At 59.6% G+C, this 11,249-nt stretch overlaps 5 protein-coding genes across 5 annotated transcripts, besides 23 other annotated features; all 5 read left to right on the forward strand.

The window, feature by feature from the left end:
• Positions 1-58: 58 nt before the first annotated feature.
• Positions 59-86: a microsatellite.
• Positions 87-200: 114 nt separating this feature from the next.
• Positions 201-230: a microsatellite.
• Positions 231-635: 405 nt separating this feature from the next.
• Positions 636-710: a sequence feature (A-rich).
• A 303-nt stretch (positions 711-1,013) lies between these two features.
• Positions 1,014-1,036: a microsatellite.
• Positions 1,037-1,296: 260 nt separating this feature from the next.
• Positions 1,297-1,362: a microsatellite.
• A 624-nt stretch (positions 1,363-1,986) lies between these two features.
• Positions 1,987-2,019: a microsatellite.
• A 70-nt stretch (positions 2,020-2,089) lies between these two features.
• Positions 2,090-2,132: a microsatellite.
• Positions 2,133-2,169: 37 nt separating this feature from the next.
• On the forward strand, positions 2,170-3,189 carry Tco025E_04950 (short chain dehydrogenase; the record flags this gene model as incomplete). The annotated part of the gene is made up of 1 exon (XM_029371855.1): positions 2,170-3,189. The coding sequence occupies one exon, from the start codon at positions 2,170-2,172 to the stop codon at positions 3,187-3,189; it is 1,020 nt and encodes a 339-aa protein (XP_029228108.1).
• Positions 3,190-3,201: 12 nt separating this feature from the next.
• Positions 3,202-3,228: a microsatellite.
• A 115-nt stretch (positions 3,229-3,343) lies between these two features.
• Positions 3,344-3,371: a microsatellite.
• A 71-nt stretch (positions 3,372-3,442) lies between these two features.
• Positions 3,443-3,481: a microsatellite.
• A 287-nt stretch (positions 3,482-3,768) lies between these two features.
• Positions 3,769-3,792: a microsatellite.
• Positions 3,793-3,803: 11 nt separating this feature from the next.
• On the forward strand, positions 3,804-5,162 carry Tco025E_04951 (uncharacterized protein; the record flags this gene model as incomplete). The annotated part of the gene is made up of 1 exon (XM_029371856.1): positions 3,804-5,162. One exon carries the CDS (start codon positions 3,804-3,806, stop codon positions 5,160-5,162), a length of 1,359 nt encoding a protein of 452 aa, XP_029228109.1.
• Positions 5,163-5,460: 298 nt separating this feature from the next.
• Positions 5,461-5,490: a microsatellite.
• A 79-nt stretch (positions 5,491-5,569) lies between these two features.
• Positions 5,570-7,579, forward strand: Tco025E_04952 (uncharacterized protein; the record flags this gene model as incomplete). The annotated part of the gene is made up of 1 exon (XM_029371857.1): positions 5,570-7,579. The coding sequence occupies one exon, from the start codon at positions 5,570-5,572 to the stop codon at positions 7,577-7,579; it is 2,010 nt and encodes a 669-aa protein (XP_029228110.1).
• A 348-nt stretch (positions 7,580-7,927) lies between these two features.
• Positions 7,928-7,960: a microsatellite.
• Positions 7,961-8,157: 197 nt separating this feature from the next.
• Positions 8,158-8,988, forward strand: Tco025E_04953 (enoyl-CoA hydratase/isomerase family protein; the record flags this gene model as incomplete). The annotated part of the gene is made up of 1 exon (XM_029371858.1): positions 8,158-8,988. One exon carries the CDS (start codon positions 8,158-8,160, stop codon positions 8,986-8,988), a length of 831 nt encoding a protein of 276 aa, XP_029228111.1.
• A 22-nt stretch (positions 8,989-9,010) lies between these two features.
• Positions 9,011-9,038: a microsatellite.
• Positions 9,039-9,238: 200 nt separating this feature from the next.
• Positions 9,239-9,278: a microsatellite.
• Positions 9,279-9,322: 44 nt separating this feature from the next.
• Positions 9,323-9,362: a sequence feature (A-rich).
• Positions 9,363-9,378: 16 nt separating this feature from the next.
• Positions 9,379-9,413: a microsatellite.
• Positions 9,414-9,470: 57 nt separating this feature from the next.
• Positions 9,471-9,498: a microsatellite.
• Positions 9,499-9,591: 93 nt separating this feature from the next.
• Positions 9,592-9,608: a microsatellite.
• Positions 9,609-9,613: 5 nt separating this feature from the next.
• On the forward strand, positions 9,614-10,834 carry Tco025E_04954 (putative ATP-dependent DEAD-box RNA helicase; the record flags this gene model as incomplete). The annotated part of the gene is made up of 1 exon (XM_029371859.1): positions 9,614-10,834. The coding sequence occupies one exon, from the start codon at positions 9,614-9,616 to the stop codon at positions 10,832-10,834; it is 1,221 nt and encodes a 406-aa protein (XP_029228112.1).
• An 83-nt stretch (positions 10,835-10,917) lies between these two features.
• Positions 10,918-10,943: a microsatellite.
• Positions 10,944-10,956: 13 nt separating this feature from the next.
• Positions 10,957-10,982: a microsatellite.
• Positions 10,983-11,019: 37 nt separating this feature from the next.
• Positions 11,020-11,055: a sequence feature (GA-rich).
• A 151-nt stretch (positions 11,056-11,206) lies between these two features.
• Positions 11,207-11,235: a microsatellite.
• The last annotated feature ends 14 nt before the right edge of the window (positions 11,236-11,249 follow it).

The raw sequence follows: 11,249 nt of genomic DNA on the forward strand, positions 1-11,249 counted from the left end.
ATTGCGCTTGTTTTGTCGTGTTTCTTTTTTTGTTTTTTATTTACTTCTAGTAAATACGACACACACACACACACACACACACACACTGCCGCGTGCATGTGCACCTGCTCTTGTGAGTACGCGCATGCACGCCAGCAATGAATATAACGTGTCCGAATGGAAATTATATATATATATATTTCTTTCTTTCTTTCTCTGAGTGTGTGTGTGTTGTTGTTGTTGTTTTTTTTTTATGTGCGAGTCCCTGCGTGAAGCCTTTATTGATGAGCAACATCCACCCACGTAACACTGGGTTGCTCTCAGTGCGGCTACTGCCATGATGAGCAATATAATGCCTTCAGTCTGCATCTGTGGGACATCGTTCCCTCCTCTCGGCACACGCGCACACGTCTTGTAACAGACGCACTCAGATGTATACTTTAAAACGTGTGTGATTGCTGTGCCGTAGTTGTGATGTGTGCTGCTTTGGCCTGCTTTTTCGCGCCCTGCACATTGCGTGAATGCATGCCTGCGTGCACGTAGGGCTTGTATCTGTGGCTGAGCGGGCAGGTCCGTCACTGCACCCGCGGCGCTGGGGGGGGACGGGTCGCTGCGGGACGTGTCCCTCGGGGGGTGGGTGGAGGTGACTGGGCCGCAACAAAAAAAAATGAAAAAGAAAAAGAAAATGACAAGGACGAGCAAAGAAGAAAGCGAAAAAAAAAAGAAAAGAATGTCGCTTCTCAGGTAAATGCAGGAATGAACGAGCCCAACATGCGTGTCAGGCGAAGAAGGGATAAAAGAAGAAGGATGAGGTCAACCGTCCATGGCAATGAGTGAGTAACGAAATATATGTGAATGCAGAGGAGCAGTAACCGCCTGGATGGAGCGGGGCTAGTAGGGTAAACTCGACGCTGCTGCCACGAATGTCAGTGGCAATAATGAACGGTGCTGGTCGCCTGATAACGGATGCTGTGCGATGTGCGGGCTGCACTAGAGGGAGGAAGGAGTTCTGTGTGTGTAGAGCGATGGGGGAGACACACACAAACACACGCACACAGTCGGAGTCCGTTTGTAATGGAAGTTCATTTGGAGCGGGGCCGAGGTGAAGCGACAGCACGGGGGACTTCTGCTTGCGCCTTTTTTTTTATTTGCATTTAGTGGTTGGTTGAAGTTGTTGATTGTTTTTTTTTATTATTCCACTGTGCTTCGCCGCGATGGTCGCGTCCCTCCCATCACTTCCCAGCTGCTGCAATGAGTCCCCCGGAGTGTGCGCACGCGTAAATATCTTTGTACTGGCCCCAACCTGCCAAAAGTAGATATGTATGTATGTAATAATGTGTCTGGTAGGGTAAGTATGTGTGTGTGTGTTTTTTTTGTATATATCTTGGGCTCCTTTTTGGGGTTGCTTAAGTGTCTCTGAAAGAGCGTTTGGCCCATGTATTATCGTACCTGAAAACGGAGTACGCGCTATTTCGTATAGATATGCATCTGTGTGTGTGAGAGAAAGAGAGAAGCGGGGTGTATGTGCCTTCTGGCGCCTTAGGCTGCATATACGCATATATATATGTACGCTGAGCCTGACTGACTTTGCCTACGACGCACGCACAACCACAGCTGCATGCACGCATCCGCTGCTACGCACGTCTACATGTCATTATTACAACACCTGTGGCGGCAATAGTCTGCGACTCACAGCTGCGGATGGGACGAGCGGGTATTGGGTGTGAGTGCGGGGAGAGGGAGAGAAGTTCTCTTTGCACGCATGCATGATTGTTAATGTGCACGTACGATAGGTGTTGCTGCGGCCCAGCGGGTACTGTGATGCCCGCACTGACGCCTAACAGACACACCGTCAGACGCTCTTCTGGCACCAACGCACACTTCGCACAAAACGGGGTGAAAGAAATAAAGAGAAAATGGGTTTTACGGGGTAGGCCGTGTGTGCCTGTGCAACAAGAACAAAAAGCGAAGAAATTCCACCTGCTGCTGTGGGGATGTAAGATGTATTCTCGCTCTTGCTCTCTTTTGTTGTTGCTCTTGTTTTGGGGTTTTGCCTCCCAATTTATTCTGCAGCCTTCTCGTTTCATTCTCTCTTCTGTGTGTGTGTGTGTGTTGTTGTTGTTGTTGTTGTTGTTGTTGTTGTTGTTGTTGTTTTTTGCATCTTACAGGTAGATCTTGTGTGCCACCTTGATGCTCTTCCTCCTTGTCGCCGGTGGGCTCGCCGTGGCGGCGGCGGCTGTGCTGGCGGTGGCGGTGTGGAGTGTACAGCGCGTGCCGTCCTTCAGCGTTGCCGGCTGCCACGCGTTGGTGACTGGCGGCAGTTCAGGTATCGGGTTAGAGACCGCCCGTCAATTGGTTCGTCAAGGGGCGGGAGCCGTCGTCATATCGGCGCGGCGGGCAGATGTATTGCGGGCGGCGGTCGAGGAGCTCCGGGCAGAGGCCGGGAGGAACGGCACGCAGGTGTTTTACGTGGAGATGGAAGTGGGCGATGAGGCCTCCGTGGCACGCGCCGTGAATCTTGTGGAGACGACGATGACGGGGGGTGCGGGGCTTGACCTGGTGGTGTGCAGCGCCGGCTTCTCCATTCCGTCGCGCTTTCTTGAGACCCCCGCCGGCGACGTCCGCCGCATGCTGGAGGTGAACTTCTTCGGGTGTGTCCACGTGGTGCGGGCGGTGCTGCCGGCGATGCTGCAGCGGCGTCGCGGTCGCATTGTGCTGGTGAGCAGCTTGGCCTCCCGCTGCCCCATTGCCGGCTATTCGTCTTACGCCGCCGCCAAGGCCGCCGTTCGTGCCTTTGCCCACAGCCTTGACATGGAGAACAGTTGTCTGGGGGTGCGATTCCAGGTTGTGTGCCCGCCGGACATCGAGACGCCGGGGCTGCAGAGTGAAAACCTCCTTAAGAGCCCGGAGTGTAAAGCCATTTCGTCCTTTGGCGGCAATGCCCCCTACACCGCCGAGGCCATGGGCCGGTGCATCGTCAAGAACATTAAACGATATCGCTTTGACGTGGCCCTGGGAAGCGATGCTGTGCTTTTGAGTTGGGGATCCGCTGGCATCGAGCCCGCCACGAGTTTGTCCGAGCTCCTCTTTCAGTTTCTCTTTTCGGGGTGGCTGCGGCTGATCATGGCTGCCTACTCCAAGGTGCACTACCGTATCGTTCAGCGCGTGCGCGGCGAGGAGGCATCCCCAGTGAAGGACAAGGAGATGTGATTATCTTTCTCTCTGGGCTGGGCAGGGCTGGGTGGGTTGCACTTTGCGCCTCTGCGCCGTTACTTTTGGTAGCTGGTCACACAAGAGGTAGACTGACGGCGCTGACTTGGCTCTAGCGTGGGCGTCACCTTGCTGGCCACGCTTTTATTGCCGGCCCCTCCCCTCCCCTCCCCTTCCCTCCCTTAGCACACGAGTATGTATGACAGGAAAGCATACTGCCACTTTATCACACTATTTTTGTTGTTGTTATGCCGTGTCTGTCGTGCAATGTGTGTGTGTGTGTGTGTGTTTGGAGGAATCCGTCGGCACCTCACTCCCATTTACGAGTTGTGTCGTCCGCCTTTGCCCCGTTCACGACATCGTTCGTGTTGCATGAAGATAAAGTCATATCTACATGTAGCAGGACACTCTCTTTCCTCCTCTTTTTTTTTTACTGAATTGTTGCATTGGGTGTCTCTTGCCGCAGTCTGCCGACGCCTCCTTTAGTTGACGCACTGCAGACCTCTTCTTCAGTTTTTTCGTTTTTTTTTGTTGTGGTTTGTTGCGTTCGTTGAATTGGGCGGGTGCACGCACCGGCCCTTTTGTTTTTTGTTTTTTGTTTTTCTCTGCGGCGCATGCCGTACTTCTTCAAGCCGCTGAGTAGACGCGCAGGTGGGCTGCTTGCGGCGGCGGCGGCGGTAGCGGCGGGCCTGTGCGCATTGGACGGCTGCCGTGACGGGGAGCTGCGCCGCGCGCGGCGCGAGCCCGCCGTGCCGCTCTTTGACGCCAGCGCCGTGGAGCGCGTGGAGGAGCACGCGCGCCGCCCCTGCCAAGCCTTCCCCGGCTACGCCGTGGTGGTGTCGAACTACTACGCCCGCACCCCCGCGGCTGGCGCGCCCAGCGGCGGTGGCGGTGCACCGCCGCTCACACGGTTGCGCGAGTTGTTTTCAAACGAGACGCACACCGTCGTGCAGCGCGGGGACCCGCTGGCGGAGGAGAACCAGCTGCACACTGTGCGTGAGGTGGTTGGGGACGCGCGGGCGCGGGCGCCGGCCGCGACGCCGGCTCCGTTCCTCGCCTCCTCGACGTGGCCGCCGGGGACGGCGAAGTACGCGGCGATGACGATTGAGCCGACAGCGTCTGCGGTCTTGGCCGCGGGGGAACCCATCGGCGCGCTCCGCCGCCTGGCGGACCGGACGACGCAGCAGTCGCTCATTCGCTGCGACCCCTTTGCCTCCCCCGCCATCAACTGCGCCGGAGACGCGAGTTACTTGGGGGCGCCGTACCTTCGCACCATGTTGAGTGCTTTCCTGCTCCTGCCGCTGCCGCTGCCGCGACTGCGCGTGGCGGTGCTTGGCGTTGGCGGCGGCTCCCTCCCCTCGTTTCTGCAGCGCTACTTCTCACGGGACATGACGCGGCTGGACCTGGTCGACGCCGAGCCGCAGTGTTTCCGGGCGGCTGTGGAGGACCTCGGCCTGCGCGAGACGATGCGAGGGGGCGTGATGGCGTGCCACGTCTGCGACGCCGCCGCGTTCCTGCGGGAAACCGTCGTGGGGGCAAGTGGGGCCGCTCCCGCCGGTGAAGTGGCTCCGCCTGTCGAGGGCCACCAACACGGCCGGCGCTACGACGTCCTTTTTGTAGATCTGTTTGTGGGTAGTGCGCCCCCCGCCTTCCTTTCCTCGCCGTCGTTCCTGCAGTTGTGTCACGAGGCGCTATCGTCCGTGGGTGTGGCGGCGTTTAACCTGCCGGCACCAGACCCCGAGTTTACAGACACGTGTCGCCGAGTGTTTGGCCGCGGCAATGTTTTCCAGTTCCCTGTCCCTGCCTCCGCCAACGTGGTGGTGCTTGCACGACGCGTCGTAGGGGGTGACCTGGGCAGTGGCGTGTCCATCTCCCGTCGCCACTTCTACCGACGAGCAAAGGCACTGCAAAAATCCCACGCGTTACCGTATGACATTGCAGATCACTATCCCTTCTGGTGGCGCTTTTGGTAGGCAGGGTACTACGTATTTGCCGTGGCCGTAGTTGTGGTGGTGTTCGGTTGGTCCATTGCACGCATACAAATCGGTGTGCCCTGCCTGGCTGCCTGGCTGCGAGGGTGTTTGTTTTTTTCTTGTTATTTTTCTTCCCCGGGCGGAGAGGGTTTATATATATATATATTTTTGCTTTTGAGCGGTGCTCGTACTTCATTCCCTCCGTTCGTGGGTTTTATTTTGTGTTGTTCACTGCGCACCCACCTTTGCCCTTCCCTCCCCCGGAAATCATTTTTTTTTTCTCCTGCTTTCTGCCTTCTGTGTGCGTGTGTGTGTGGCTGTGGCTGTGCGGCCGCCCCCCTGCGTTGGGTTCTTCTGGCCGCAGGAAGCGTCGGACGTTTTGGTGAGGCCCTCGAGCTTCCCCCGGCATGTCAACTGCGGTGTTGGCGGCACGCGCCTGCGCGCGGACGATATTGTGGCAAAGTCTCCGTCTAGCCGACTTCCACGGCGCCGTTCCCCACGTGCTGCTGGTCGTCGACCGTTCGCCGTGCGCTCTGCAGAAAGTCCTCCTTGAGGGCTACCTGCGGGAGCTCGAGCTCGTCAACGGGGCGCCGCCGGACGCGGCGGGAGGAGGCCCGCTCCGTGTCGACCTCGACCCCGCCGCCCCGACGCCCTGCTTCAGCGCCGGGCTGGACAAGGACTGGCGGGTGACGTACGGCGTGCTGCCCTTCCGCGCGGCGTCGTTTCTGGAGGAGGTGCGGGCCCTGCAGGCGTTTCTGCGTCAGTGCGGCCCCCCCGTTGCCGCAGAGGAGGAGGCCGGCGGCGGCGGACGCTGGTCTGAAGAGCGACGGAAGAGCGCCTTTGAATCCCTGGCGCCCCTCTTGGCGCCTTACGCCGCTGCGGCGGCGGCCAGTGGCGAGGCTGCGGGTGATTGTGGGGCGTGGAGGGGCGAACTCCTCCACGCGTTGCCTGCGGGGCCGCCGCGGGAGTTGCTGGGCTGCATCCTCATTCAGCGCCACGCCTTCCAGAATGAGCTGGAAAAGTACCGCCTGCGACTGGACCTCTTCAACATGGGACTCCGAGTGGCGGAGCACAACCACCTGGAGTGCATGAGCCGCACGGCGGACGCGCTTGCCGGCGGGAAAGACGGCGGCAGCAGGGAACGATGCTTGGAGGAGGAGGAAATCATACATTACATGCAGTCATGTTCGCTGCAGCCGCAGGTGGCGGAGTCGGTGGGACGCGCCATTGCCGACTCCATTGATGCATGGAGCTGGAAGAGGCACTCCGTCGCTGCGGATGGCGGCGAGGGCGTCACAGTAGACGTGGTGCCGCCTGCATCATTCTCCGAAGCCCTGGCCAACGCCGACGTGCTGTCCGTCTACAACGCGGGCGTGCTGCGGTGGGAGGGAGGCTCCGGCGCCGAGAGCACAAGGCGCTCTCGCGCCGAGGCGGACGGCTCCGCCGCGGCGTTGAAGATTAGCGGCCCAGGGGCGCCACTGCGCATCGTCTGCCACGACGGTAAAGTGTTGAGTTTCGAGGGTGGGTTGGAGGACTGTCTGCTAAACACCGGCTACTACGCCGCCGCCCACACGGAGGAGCGTAACTGTGTTCGGCGCCACCGTCAACGTTTCCCTGTCTCTGCCGCGGCTGAGCCAACGAAGGAGGAAGGCGAGGGGGAGGGATACACGGCACCTGAGCCCGGCGCCAGCGAGGCCGAGAAGCGGGGGCGCCTAAAAAAGAAGGAGTACCTGGCGACGCTAAAACTCACGGGGAGGAAAACCGCGGCGGGGCGCGCGTCTTCCCCGTCGGATGGGAACGACGAGGGCGTGCGCCGCGGCGGTCACGACTGCGGGGCGTGCGTTGGCAGCAGCATTGGCGGAACCTTCCCCGTCGGGGAAGTCATCAGTGAGTCCTTTGACTTGAGCAAGCTGAACGGCACCTGCTCCGTCTTTGCCTACCCGAGCCTCTTCAAGGAGGTCACAATGTCGGACCCGGAGCCGGTGGCAATGCGCATAGAGAAGGGCGTTGTCACGGACATTGGGCCAAATGCGCCGGCGGAACTCGTTGAGTTGATCGGCCTGGTGCGGCAGGCGGAGGGGGCGTGCTACGTGCGAGAGCTCGGCATTGGCCTCAGCCCGCACGTGGGCAGGGGCCGCGTTGTCAGCGACGTGTCGGCGTTTGAGCGGCAGTTTGGCGTGCACATCTCGCTGGGGCAGCGCCACCCGCTCTTTGTGAAGCAGCCGGGCAAGCGCAATGCGGACGGGTCGATGGCGGTGCGGGTGGAGGGCCCCGTGCTGAAGCGCAAGGCCGGCAAGTACCACATTGACGTCTTCCTCGACGCCGCACGGCTCGAGATGGGGGCGTTTGTGGTGGACTTCACGAAGGGGGTGTGCGCAGCCCCGCCCTCCGCCGCCGCCGCCGCGACACGCGCATGAGCGTAGGGTGCGGGTGAGAGAAGTGAGGACGTGAAGAGAGAGGAGTAAAAGAAAGGAAAAGAAAAGGCGACGAGGGACACCCCACACGGCCAACGAAACAGTTAGGAATAAACAATAGCAGGGACGCGGAGGCGACGTCGCCCCCACTGCGCCCCTTTCACGTGAAGCATAATTTGCGCTGAGTCCGTTCTTTGCCCGCGCTGTGGTCAGTTTATGCAGAACGGTGGTGCATCTCCGCGGCACACCTCCGCAGGCGGTGGGGAAACTGTGGGTCGAACGAAGGCTGGGGGAGCGCCGATGAGCCTCAGTTGATGGGCCCTCTCACCCCTGCTCCGCCGCTTCCCTTCCCTCTCGCTCTCTCTCTCTCTCTCTCTCTCTCTCGCCTCGCTTGCGCCACAGCACAGCATACATAACATTTACACACTCAATTTTGTCAGGCGACGGTGAAGCGGCCATTTGTGTAGTTTTCACGGACCAAAGAGGACTGCGGCGTCTGCAAACACGAGAAAAGAAACAACAGCACGGGCAGCGGGCGTACGGTTGCGTGTTTGTTTGGTTCTCGTTGGAGGGGTGCAGCAATGCGGCGTAACACGTGGCTTCGCTCGGCGGCGGGACAACTTCTCGCGGACGGTGAGTGTCGCCTCACGCGGCTGGCTGACCACGTCGGCGTGCTTGCGCTCAACCGCCCCTCCCGCAAAAACGCGGTCGGCCATACGCTCCTCCGCGAGCTGGGCGAGTGCATCCGCATGTGCCGTGACCCGGCAAACGCCATTCACTGCCTTGTGCTGGAGAGCCAAGTCGACGGCGTCTTCTGCGCCGGGTCGGACTTGAAGGAACGTCGCACAATGTCGTTTGAGGCAGCCCGCGCATTTGTGCAGAACCTCAGCGACACTTTTACCGCCTTTGAGGACCTCCCGATGCCCACAATCGCCGCGGTGGAAGGGAAGGCCCTCGGCGGCGGCTGCGAACTGGCGCTTTGCGCTGACATGCGCGTGGCCGGGGCGGCGGCGACGTTTGCGCTGCCGGAGACGGGTCTTGCGATCATCCCCGGCGCCGGCGGGACGTATCGCGCCCCTCTGGCGATGGGCCTCAGCCGCGCGCTGCATCTTATGCTGACCGCGGAGCAGGTGACGGCCGAGCGAGCGCTGCAGCTCGGCCTCGTTAACGAAGTCGCCCCCAAAGGCGAGGCGTCCGCGGCGGCGCTGGCGCTGGCGCGGCGTATCGCCCGCAACGGGCCGGTGGCGCTGGTGGCGGCGAAGGCGGCGGCGCGTGGCGGTTATGGGCGACCGCGTGACGAGGGCATGGCGTGCGAGGCGGCGCAGTACGATGTGGTGCTGGGGACGGAGGACCGTCTGGAGGGGCTGCGGGCATTCGCGGAGAAGCGGCCGCCGAAGTACGTGGGGAAGTGAGCGCGGTTTTTCTCTCTCTTTCTGCGTGTGTGTGTGTGTGTGTGTGTCTGCCTCTTCGCCGTCCCCGCAACGGCGAGCGGCCCCCACCGTTTCCCCCTCCGACGTGCACGGGGAGGAGAGCAGACCGAACATAACTGGGCCTGCAACGCCCGCGTAGCATTGCCGGGCCGCGGTGGCGGCATTTCTCCCTTTTGATATTTATATTTATATTTGCCTTGATTCCTGTTGCGGGTGGGTGCTGTTGTTGCCAGTTTTTCTTTTGTGTGTGGGTCTCGGTTTTTGTTCTTGTTCGTTTGTCTGCTGCCTTCGCCCCACACTCACAGGAACCGCGAGTAAAAGAAGAAAAAAGGGGAAGAGGAGAAGAGAAAAGCAAACACATAGATAGATATATCTGTCTGTCTGTCTGTCTGTCTGTCTGTCTGTCTATCCCGCACGTCCACACGACAAACTGCCAAACGCACGAAGCAAACCGTCGCACACGCACAACAACAACACCAACAAAAAAAAGAAACCACGAGGTGAAACGGAGGTTGCTCCCCCTCCCATCGGAACGAAGGGCACGTCAGAAACAGGAAAAGCAGCGGCCTAAAGCTACACCCGGGAAAGAAGAAGAAGAAGAAACGGAATGTCTGCCGAAGACGACTGGAAGAAGAACCTCCTTGTGCCCAAGAAGGACACACGCAAAAAGACAGAGGATGTTGAGTCCCGGCGCAATGTCACCTTTGAGGAATACGGACTACGGCGTGAGCTGCAGATGGGCATCTTTGAAAAGGGGTTTGAGCGCCCTAGCCCTGTGCAGGAGGAGGCAATCCCTGTCGCGCTGCAAGGCAAAGATGTGCTAGCACGTGCCAAGAATGGTACGGGGAAGACGGCTTCCTTTGTCATTCCCGTGCTGGAGAAGGTGGACACGCGCGAGTCGTACATTCAAGCCCTTTTGATGGTTCCCACACGTGAGTTGGCGCTACAGACGGCGCAGGTAACCAAGGAGCTGGGGAAACACATCGCGGGACTCGAAGTGATGGTCACAACCGGTGGAACTACCCTGCGCGATGACATCTTGCGCCTACAAAACCCTGTTCATGTGCTTGTGGCGACGCCGGGGCGCGTGGTGGATCTCGCGAGCAAGCGCACCGCGAAGCTGGACCGCTGCCGCATCATTGTGCTTGACGAGGCGGACAAGCTCTTGTCACAGGAGTTCACCGAATTGATGGGGGAACTCTACACCTACCTGCCCGCGGACCGCCAGTCGCTTTTGTTTTCCGCCACCTTCCCTGTGACGGTGAAGGATTTCGCCGACCGCTACCTGCGCAACCCCTACGAGATTAACCTAATGGAGGAGCTCACCCTGCGAGGTGTGACGCAGTACTACGTCTTTGTGGAGGAGCGGCAGAAAATTCATTGCCTGAACACACTTTTTAACCGCCTGCAGATCAACCAGTCCATCATCTTCTGCAATAGCGTGAACCGCGTGGAGCTGCTGGCGAAGAAGATCACCCAGCTCGGCTATAGCTGCTACTACATTCATGCTCGCATGCAGCAGCAACACCGTAACCGCGTCTTCCACGACTTCCGTGAGGGCCACTGCCGCAACCTCGTCTGCTCTGACCTCATCACTCGTGGCATTGACATCCAGGCGGTCAACGTCGTGATTAACTTTGACTTCCCCAAGTATGCCGAAACTTACCTGCACCGTATTGGCCGCTCCGGTCGCTTTGGCCACCTCGGCCTCGCGATCAACTTTGTGACCTACGATGACCGCTACAACGTCTACCGCATCGAGAAGGAGCTCGACACTGTGATCAACCCAATTCCGGGCGAGATTGACCCCGAGCTCTACGCCGCGTAGGCCGCGGCGGATGGGGGCGGGGCGGCAGTAGGCGGCGGCGGCCACGAAACCCGGCGGAAGCGACCGCGCAGCGATGAGGCGATGGGGGGCGGGGGGGCGGGGGCGGGGGCTTTTCGCTTTGGCCGCCGCCCCGCCCCCCCCCCCCCCCAAACTCGCACGCGCGCCCACAACTCCCCGGCCCCCCCGAAGGGAAAAGAAGCAGAAAAGAAAAAAAGAAGAGATTTTAAAAATGAAATGTGAGGAAAAACAACAAAAAGAGGAGGAACAAAAAAAAATTTTTTTTGGGGGGGAGGGGAGAGAAATGAAGTGAGCAGACAAAAAAAAGGAGAGGGGGGGGGAGTGCGGCGACGAAGGCAAGAGAGAGAGAGAAAGGTGCGTGTGCGTGTGCGTGTGTGTGTGTGGAGGAAAGAAAGAG

Source organism: Trypanosoma conorhini (genome assembly GCF_003719485.1).
Source record: "Trypanosoma conorhini strain 025E chromosome Unknown Tco_14.4_contig_00271, whole genome shotgun sequence".
NCBI lineage: Eukaryota > Euglenozoa > Kinetoplastea > Trypanosomatida > Trypanosomatidae > Trypanosoma > Trypanosoma conorhini.